At 42.9% G+C, this 10,576-nt stretch overlaps 1 protein-coding gene across 3 annotated transcripts in view; it reads left to right on the top strand.

Moving 5' to 3' along the window:
* Window positions 1–1,113: 1,113 nt before the first annotated feature.
* PPP1R2 (protein phosphatase 1, regulatory (inhibitor) subunit 2) overlaps window positions 1,114–10,576 on the top strand; it is a 27,983-nt gene continuing 18,520 nt past the window's right edge. For all 3 annotated transcript variants that reach the window (XM_011961201.1, XM_011961202.1, XM_011961203.1), the window contains exon 1: window positions 1,114–1,607. In XM_011961201.1, coding sequence (XP_011816591.1) covers window positions 1,486–1,607 — 122 coding nt within the window. In that variant the 5' untranslated portion in view covers window positions 1,114–1,485. The remainder of the gene's footprint in view (window positions 1,608–10,576) is intronic.

The following is a 10,576-nucleotide window of genomic DNA, read 5'->3' on the forward strand; positions in this document are numbered from 1 at the left end:
GACGAGACTGTGGTCCAGAGATGAGCCACGGGAGTGAGACTGCTGCTATAGGGGTTAGATGGGGGAAAACGCTTCCTCTCACCCCCCACAGCAGTGGACAGACATTACTGGGAGCCAGGTGTCAGCTCAATCTAAGAACTCCCTGAGTCACAGCTGTCCAAAGATAAAATGAGTTGCACAGGGGTGTGGCGAGCTTCTAGCCCCTGGGGTTGTCGGAGAAAGAGGCTGAGTAGCCACCTCATGGGCCTGCTTGACAAGGTCCCTTCCAGGCCCTGTGGTCTGTGGATCCGCAGGGGCTGGTCCACCGGAGTGGCCAGTTCTGGGTGGCTCAGGCTGCTGTGCTCTAACCTGTGGTGAGAATGATAAAAAGGCCTGATCAAGAAAGAGTCATGGAAAAGAGCCTGGTGATGAGCCAGCTGCGGACTGCAGTTGGGAGAGGGCGGGGAGGGGGTGTACAGGGGCCATAACAAATACCACACACGGGGTGGCTTTAAGCAATGGAAATGGGCTCTCCGCTCTGCAGGCTTGAAGTCCACATCGACCTGCGGCAGAGTTGGTTCCCTCTGCGGGGGGAACTGTCGCGGCCTCTGCGGGCCCAGGGGCTCCTTGGCTGGGAGATGTGTCGCTGCCGCCCTCCCGTCTCCTGCGCTCTCTGCCTGGACGGGTGGTGCGACGGCGGGATGCGCTGCCCGTCTGTCCGTCGGCTTCTCCAACGGTAAAAGGAGGTGAGGCGATTCCAATGCAGACATTCTATGACTTCATAATAGGCCTCGAAGGACCACTCCAATGTTGGCAGTCCATGCTTTTATAACAGGCAGTTCGGCTTTTTACACCGGCGAAATGGAAAGAGGAGATGTCCCTTTTCTTCAAGTCAGCTAACTAACCTCTCTGCGGAGTGACGTCACCTCGAGTCTCAGGCTGCTGATCTAAAAAATAAAAATAACACTACGGCCTCCCAAAGTGGTGGGACGAGGGTGCACGAGAAACCCGCGGGCCCCGGCCGCAGCAAGCCCGGGCGCTCTCCCGCAGGCTCTCGGAAACAGCTCCCGCCTCACAGCGCCGCGCGCGGGCCGGCGAGGAGCGCGGGCGGGACGGAGGGGGCGGGGCGAGGAGGTCGGCTCCGTTCTCGCCCCGCCCCCTCCCCGCCCCCTCCCTAGATATCGCGAGAGGGCGGGCCCGCTTGGCTTCGGCGTCGGCGTCGCGCCCGCCCTGGAGCTCTAGGCCGGCGTCTCTCAGCGAGCGGTGGGTCAAGTGCTGGCGGCTAAGGGAGCGCGAGGAGCCGCCAAGCCGTTCGGCGTTGGCTGTGGCGTCGGGGTCGTTGTGTCGTGACAACCGCTCCGGTAGCCGTTTCCGAGGCAGCAGGTGCGGCCGCTTTAGCCCTGAGCGGGCTCCGCGGCTGCCTGCGAGTCTCTGCTGTGCCGACCCTTCTCTTCGCGGACCCCACGCCAAGCAGCGACCCTGAGCCGACAGCCGGAGCGCCCGGCAATGGCGGCCTCGACGGCCTCGCACCGGCCCATCAAGGGGATCCTGAAGAACAAGACCTCTACGACTTCCTCTATGGTGGCGTCGGCCGAACAGCCCCGCGGGAGTGTCGACGAGGAGCTGAGGTGAAAACTGGGAGGGACGGCCGGGGAGCCCCTCCTTCCGCCGGGCCCGTTACCCACCCAGACCCCAGGCACGGGCGGGCGGCGTGCATGCGGCTTGGGTGCCTTCCCGGCTAGCCGCGGGTGGGAGCGATCTTTAAGAAGGCTGGGCGATGACGTTTATCATGTTTCCTTTTTATTTATTTATTTTTAAGCATATGTGCATATATATAATTTTTTAAACAGACATCATCTTTGAACTTTCTGTAATCGGGAACATCAAAGAATGAAATTGAAGCTTCAGATCTTCGACTGTTAAGCTTTTACTATTTCTTAACCTCATCTCTGAGGTATCTAAAATTCTTCGATAATTACAGTGTATTTTCTTTTCTTGGGAACCCTTGAAGATCTAGTCTCAAGCTAATAAAAGAGACCATTTCTCCCATTAGCATCGTGCCACACTATATTTCTGCATCTGCAACCAGAGTTTTGGGTTCTTTCTGATTTTTGTTCCTGTTCAGAAATAGATCTAAGCTCAAAACAGTTCAAAGAGGAGCAACTTGAAATGACCCAGTGATATTTTAGTTGCTCTTGCATACGCTAAAGATACACATGTAAAAAGTTGTGGACCTGAGCATTGTATGTAATAACCCGAAGTCCATTAGTAAGAACTATTAGTAAGAACTGGTGAAATATTAATTACGGTACGTTTGTATAATGGAACAATATACCAGCCTTTAAAAAAAAAGAAAGGCGTTGATGCATAGAGAAAATGTTGCAGTACAGTATCTGTAGTGGGTTAGAAGTGCAAGGGGGCTTGGGCGTTGCAAGATATTAAAAATATAGGGACTCTACTTTCTGAAAATAAGGCTTAAGAAAAGTTACCATTGAAATTGGTAGTCTTGAAGCTAAAATGAGGATGTTTGTGAAATCTCAGAATATAGGAACCTAGGGCATTCCTGAATAAAGGATCTTATTTAGGACCATAAAAGGAAGTACTGCTTGGTGGTGGTAAATTTTAGGGATTTGTGTTACCTTGAAGAAAATATTGAGTAGGCTCACAACTTAGAATCGTGGCCTTTTAGGGCTGGAAAGGACCTTAGTTTTGTCTAGCAACTCCTACGCTCATGGATGCTTGAATGTTAACATTCTCTCACACACAGTTTTCTAACCTCTATTTGGGCTAAGCCACGTTAAATGGAGTGCTGGGGGAGTGTGATGGATAGGTCATGGAATTAAGAAGACAAAATTTCACCAGAACATAACTGAAGCAGGAGGACCAAGTTAGTTAAAAGATAAATAACGGCAGGGCGTGGTGGCCACGCCTGTAGTCTCAGCACTTGATTGCTTGATCCCAGGAGTTTGAGACCAGCCTGGGCAACATAGTGAGACCTCATCTCTTAAAAAAAAAAAAAGAATAAAAGAAAAGAAAACGAATTAAAAGATAAGTAACATGACTACAGAAGGCTCAAATGTAGCTTCAGGGTTTTCAGCAGCAGTAATGTGGTCCTCACTGGCATTTATGTTATTTAGCTATTCTCCAGTGTGAGCTTCTTTTGGTCCATTTACCAAGTGACTTATTCTTTATCTCTGTTTCTTTAGTTTCTGTTTATTCTCAAGTTGGATCTACTGTAATTTCCCATGGTCCCAATCTATGGATTGACCTCTCTCTTTCTGTAATTGGTTGGAATTGACATTCAGGTCTTTCTGCTTCAAAAGCCACTATACTAGACTGACTCAACTACACAGGGCTAGCTGCGTCTTCTGTAGTATCTGTGGCAGGGTAGATTCACTTAAAAGGGACTGACTTGTCTAGTTAGAGTTATACTCCTGTCTTTAAAGAGAACTATCAAACCCTAATTCATTGAAGTTCATGATGTTTGGTTCCAAGTGGTAAAAAGGATGGGTTTTTTAATAGTCATTGTTATGTGACTGTAAAGCAAATCAACTAATTCTACAGTATTGTCTTAGTCTGTTTTCTGTTGGTCATAACAATGCCTGAAATGATAATTTATAAGAAACTAAATTTATTTCTTATAGTTTTGGAGGCTTGGAAGTCCAAGGTCGAAAGGGTGCATCTGGTGAGAACCTTTTTGCTGGTGGGGACTCTGTAGAGTTCCAAGGTGGTGCAGGGCATCACATGGCAAGGGGGCTGAGCATACCAGCTCTGGTCTCTTTTGCTTTTCTTATAAAGCCACCAGAGCCACTCACTTGGTAACCCATTAATCCATGAATAGATTAATCCATTCATCAGAGCAGAGCCCTCAGGACCCAGTCACCTTTTAAAAGCTGCACCTCTCAGCACTGCCACATGGGAGATCAAGTTTCAGCACGAGTTTCAGAGAGGACAAACGTTCAAACCATACCAAATATACATGATTATTTATGTCACAACTCATGCAAACAGTATCATTAACTTTATGAGATCCTCTTTGAACAGAAGCAATGAAAGTATACAGTTGGCCCCCTCCACGAATTCAGCCAACACCAGATAGCCCTTTACACTTGGGAGCCATTTTACACACCAAATTCACCAACAAAAATGCAAGAAAGTTAGCACTAAATAGCCCACGAAAAGGACACTTGTTTACAGCACAAGAGCCAAAACAAGAAAGCAGAGCATCGCCTTGTTTGACCCCATCTGGGAACATGTCGCCTTAGCTGTGAACATGTGCACTGGGCAACTCAAAATTTGCTCAGCTCTGTGGCAGTCTGTGAGCAACTGCTAAACGGACCTCAAATGCTGGTTTTGGGATTACAGATTTTAGCAAGTAAACTTGCAAAGAAAGAATCAGAGAATAGTGGGAATGAATCCTACCTTTTATCGGTGTCTTTGTTGTGTAAAATGTGATGATAGTTTGACTCTACCCATCCCCCAGTTGTGAGGGGATGTTATTTTACCTAAATATTGCCAAGCAATTTTAAAAAATAAAATTCAAACATACTTCAGATATATGTTTATACTTCATATATGTTTGTACTACTATCATTAGATAAGGCTCAAAAGTCAGTGTACACTTAAAGTGAGGTTTATATAAAGCCATATTCAAATAGTCTTTAGCATTTCTATTTTTTTATCCAGTTGTCAGGACCGATCAAACCGTCATTGAGTGGGGCGGTTATTTTTTTAGATGACTCAGTGCTGTTATTTTCTTATTGTTGATACTTTGCATTAGTGCTTATGTCTTTGTTTGTTTGTTTGTTTTCGAGAGAAGAGCTCACTCTGCCACCCAGGCAGTGGCACGATCATAGCTCACTGCAGCCTCCACCTCCTGGGCTCAAATGATTGTTCCACCTCAGCCCACCACACCCAGCTAATTTTTGTATTTTTTGTAGAGATAAGTTTTACTATATTGCTCAAGCTGGTCTCAAACTCCTGTACTCAAGCCATCTGCCTGCCTCCCAGAGTGCTGGGATTACAGGTGAGAGCCACCATGCCCCACCAGTACTTAGGTCTTTAATGAGTGGTTTCTACAGGTACCATTTGTCAGATACCAGTTTTTGAGGGTTAAATTAAAACTGGATAGAATCCATAAATCCACATAAGTATAGATAAATCTCAGTACATTGCAGCACAGCATTCAGCTAGTTTAAACACCACTGTCATCTTCTATGATTGTGGAATTCCCATTCTTTCAGGATACCTTGAATATAGGGCACAACTTATGAAGGTCTAATTTAGCAGGCCTAGTGAGTACATACGTGTATCTTACTGAAAACAAGACACTGTGGATTCTAAGATGTACCATCAAGAAAGAAAAAATACTGCCAATTATGATTATAAGATGCCATCCTTTTAAGACATATTCTTTTTCAGAGATATGAAAATGTAAAAAATGTGTTTTGGAAATTATTGAAAATATGACAGTAAAGATTGCTAAAGCCTATCACTTGAGAAGGATTATGGTTTAGTGGTTATCTGGTGCCAGATTGCCTGGGTTTGGATCTTGTCTGCTGCTTATTCGCAAACTTTATTAGTTGTGATTTTCAGTGAATTATTCATTATATCTGTGCCTTAGTTTAAATATTAAATGAATTAATAAATGTAAAGTGTTTAACCCAGTGCCTTACCCTCAAGTGTTAGTCTTATTGTAATAGAAATAAATATAGAAAATCATTTTTTTTTACATCTCTGAGTTTTTTACACAGTCTGCTTTGGAGGTCACTATTCTGTTCAATTCAAATTCTATAGTAGTCTTAGATAATGCAGGCAAATTCTGCTTGAAAAAATATGCCTTGTTTAATTTCCTTTGATATAATTTAAGAAATAAACACGCTTCAACTTTGTCGTTTTCTGCCTATAAAGGGATGTGGAATATTACAGTCAAAGGTTTACTGAGTAAAATAAAAAGTTTGTTTTCTAAAAGTTTCTTTTTGCTTACTTGTAATTGCTTTTATTGTTAAGTCTTACTTTAATTGTTCAATAATGATAGCAGCCTTTGAAGTCTTATATTGTTATATTGTGTCAATCTATATAAGTGGAGTCTTCATTTAAAGAAAGAACCAGTTCTTGAAATATGCAATTCAAGTTAAAACACCTTGAAGCAAAATCTTGCTTCCCATTCCAGACACAGTCACAACTATCAAATGAGCAAGTCACAAGCAACAAGAAGTTCCAGTAGGTCTTTGAGGTGGCACCATATGAGCTAACAAAGTAAAAGTGAGAAGTGGTGACTTTTTCAGCACCAGATTTAGGCTGTAGGAAAACCAGTCACCCAAGAGGGAGGGGGAAAACTGAAACCAGCAGGTGCTTTCACCATCATGGCAGATCTGCCATGGAAATGGTGGTGCCCCTATTTTTGTCTGCAGGGATACTGACCCCAAAGGAGGTCATACAGTTCGTGATGATACTGGGATTAAGCTCAGGCTCACTCCTTGGGTTTTGTTATTCCACAACTAATGTTAATTCTACCATCACTTTAGAGATGCTGACTTTCATATCCAGTGTCTTCTGCTGACAGTTTCTTCTACTTCACTTTCTAAGATTTCCTAGCATTTTTGGAGTCTGTTTTGTAATACCCTTATTTAAATGCTTATTTTTGCAAGATATTGTGGTCTTTTTTAGATCTGAATAATTGTACTAATTTCTTTTTCTCTTAGTGTTCTTTTTTTTTTTTTTTTTTGAGACGGAGTCTCGCTGTGTCACCCAGGCTGGAGTGCAGTGGCGGGATCTCGGCTCACTGCAAGCTCCGCCTCCCGGGTTCATGCCATTCTCCTGCCTCAGCCTCCCGAGTAGCTGGAACTACAGGCGCCCGCCACCTCGCCCAGCTAGTTTTTTGCATTTTTTAGTAGAGACGGGGTTTCACTGTGTTAGCCAGGATGGTCTCGATCTCCTGACCTCGTGATCCGCCCGTCTCGGCCTCCCAAAGTGCTGGGATTACAGGCTTGAGCCACCGCGCCCGGCCTCTCTTAGTGTTCTGTTGAGAAAACAAGTTGAGTGAGGCTTTGAACATTTAGAACTTAAAATTTAATTTACAGTAGAAAGTAAACTAAGTGGCAAACAGACTGGGAAAAATTGAAGTTACATAAAATGTGGTTTATATAAATCTAAAGAGCTCAAATTTATGGGGAGATTTCTAATAGGCAAAGGACGTAAACATAATTCACATGAGGAAAGTAAAATAATATTAGTCAAAGAAACACAACAGTTTTTAAATACTATTTTATACCTGCTGAAACGGAAACACACACACACACAATACCTAATCCTAGCAATGGTTTGGTAATTTATTGGGGACATTACAAACAGTCCTTTTTTTAAAAAAAAATAACTATATGGCAACATGGAGTGAACTATAAAGTTCTTAATAAACTTTAATTCAGACTCTTACACTAGCACATTTTCTTTAAAACGTTATTGAATAGCATGTGTACAAATATGTTCATGTCTGCCTTAAGTAGGAAAACTTATTTAGGTTATCAATCTAAATGAAATACAGTCATTAAAAAGGTAAAAAGAAAACACAACTTATACTATATATACTTACAACTTATATATCAGCATATGTATTTTATATATACTGTATGTACTTTTTATATGTATAGTTATATATATATTTATATGTTTTGATAGCTTATACATATTTATATGTATTATACAAAGGAAGGAATATGCAGAAATCAAAATTATGAATGACTTGGGATGCTGGGATTGTGATTATTAAATTTTATTTTTAATTTCAAGAAAACATAATTTCTGCTTGTGTTCTGTAGTTCTTTTTCTATCATTATCTTGTAAAAAATGTTTACAGGGTGTGGACTTCTCTCTTTCCCATTAGAGATACTTTTGAAACTCCAAAGGTCTTTCCTCATTCTTTTTTTATCCTAAGCAACGATGATCAGTTGTCTTGGTTTTTTGTTTGTTTGTTTAGACGCCCAGGCTGGATGGAGCACAATGGTGCAATCTCAGCTCACTGCAACCTCTGCCTCCTGGGTGCAAGCGATTCTCCAGCCTCAGCCTCCTGAGTAACTGGGATTACAGGCGTGTGCCACCAAGCATGGCTAACTTTTGTATTTTAGTAGAGACAAGGCTTCATCTTGTTGGCCAGGCTGGTGTTGAACTCCTGACTTCAGGTGATCTGCCCACCTCCAAAATTGTCATTTTTAATTCAATATTGTTAACATCATTTAGGGAATAACTTGTTTTACTTTGAGATTAGGAGGCACCCCAAAACATTAATATGTGTTTATTTTTAAAATATTTTATTATAGTATAATACATATACAGAAAAGCATATTAAGAATAAATTTAAAGTGTCAGAAATTGTTACTAAAGCACACACTGACTAGGTGCAGTGTCTCACACCTATAATCCCAGCACTTTTTTTTTTTTTTTTTTTTTTGAGACAGGGTCTCCCTATGTTGCCCAAGTTGATCTCAAACTCCTGGGCTCAAGTGATCCTCCCACCTTGGCCTCCTAAAGTGTTGGGATTTATAGGCGTGAGTCACTATGCCCAGCCCCCCAAAAGTTAACTACTAGTAGCCTCCTGTTGACTGAAAGTCTTACAAATAACATAAACAGTTGATTAACTCCATGTTTTGTATGTTACATGTATTTGTTACTGCATTCTTATAATACAGTGCGCTAGAGAAAAGAAAATGTTAAAATCGTAAGGAAAATACATTGACTGTTCATTAAGTGAAGTGGATCATCATGAAGATCTTTATCCTGGTGTCTTTCACATTGAGTAGGCTGTGGAAGAGGGGTTGGTCCTACTCTCTTGGGTGGTAGAGGAGATAGAAGGAGAGGCAGGCTCACTTGGTATAATTTTACGAAAATATATCATAATTTATGCCTAACTTTTGTGCTTTTTCATTTCTCTTAAGATGCTTCTATGTGGTACTAATAATCTTCCTTCTAGTTAATTCCTCTGGTATCAAGTCATCTTCTGTTAATTCCTCTGATGTGATGTCTGTTAGCTCTTGAATTTCAAGATCCATATCTTGAAACCCTTCACCCCCACCAAATAATCCACAATTTCATTATTTCCTTGATTGACACTGTCATAAATCCTGCGAAGTCGTGCGTAACATCTGGATACAGTTTTCTCCAGCAGGAATTCATTGTTTCAGACTTGACAGCTTTCTTAGCTTTTTCTATAACAACAATGGCATAGGCAGTGGTGAAACCCTTCCAGACTTTCATGATGTTCTCCATGAGAGTTGACAGTCTTTTCCATAGAGCAGGGTTCCCCAAACCCCAGGCCACATGGCAGGTGCCTGAACTCCGCCTCCAGTCAGATCAGTGGCGGCGTTAGATTCTCATAGGAGTGCGAACCCTATTGTGAACTCTGCATGTGAGGGATCTAGGTTGCCCACTCCTTATGAGAATCTAATGCCTGATGATCTGAGGTGGACCAGTTTCATCTGGAAACCTTCCCCCTCGATTGCACACTGTGCAAAAATTGTCTTCCACAAAACCGGTCCCTGGTGCCAAAAAGGCTGGGGACCACTGCATAGAGCACCATGTGTCCTGAATCTTAAAGGTCCTCTGTGACCCCCGATCTAGAAGTTAAATTGGAGATGTTGTGTTTGAGGACAAGCACCACCTTGACACCTCCATAGGGTTGAACTCAGGGTTCATAGGTGGCCAGAGAGAGACATTGTCCATAATCAAAACAACTTTAAAAGGTACTTGACTGCCAGGCACGTGGCTTGCGCCTATGGCCCTAGCTGCTCAGGTGGCTGACATAGTCGGATCACTGAACCCCGGGAGTTCGAGGCTGCAGTGAGCTATGACTGTGCCACTGCACTCCAGCCTGGGCCACAGAGCAATACCCTGTTTCACTTTTTTTTTTTTTTTTTTTAAGCAGTTCTGTATTGGCAAGGTACTTCCTTACAGAACATTGATGGAACCAAGAGGGTTCTCATTTTCCAGACCTTGTACAACCACAAGACTGGTAGCTGGTGTTTATCTTTTCCCTTCAAGGCTCTGGGGTTTGCAGCTTTATAGTTAAGGACAGTCCTGATCATAAACCCTACTGCATTTGCGTAAGACAGTAGAGTTAACCTGTCTCTTCCTGCCTTAAATCCTGATGCATTCTTCTCTTTCTTACAAATAAATGTCCTTTGTGGCATTTTTTTTTCCAGAATAGGGCACTTTTATTCTCATTAAAAACCTGTACAGGCAGATCAGATATCCTTTCTCCTTAATAATTTTTTCTTTTTCTGGACAGTCTCACTTTGCCATGGAGGCTGGATCACAGTGGCTCAATTGTAGATGGCTCACTGCAGGCTTGACCTCCTGGGCTCAGGTGATCCTCCCACTTCAGGCCACCCCCAGGTAGCTGGGACTGCAGGTGTGTGTGCACCACCATGCCTGACTAATTTTAAACATTTTTTGTAGAGATCGTGTCTCACCATGGTTGCCCAGGCTGTTCTCAAACTCCTGGGCTCAAGAGATCCTCCTGCCTCAGCCTCCCAAACTGGGATTACAGGCGTGAGCCGTTGCACCTGGCCCTTTCTCATTAATGATTTTTTTTTTTTTTTTTTTT

The sequence above is a fragment of the Colobus angolensis genome, unplaced genomic scaffold (assembly GCF_000951035.1).
Source record: "Colobus angolensis palliatus isolate OR3802 unplaced genomic scaffold, Cang.pa_1.0 Scaffold54, whole genome shotgun sequence".
Classification (NCBI taxonomy): Eukaryota; Metazoa; Chordata; class Mammalia; order Primates; family Cercopithecidae; genus Colobus; species Colobus angolensis.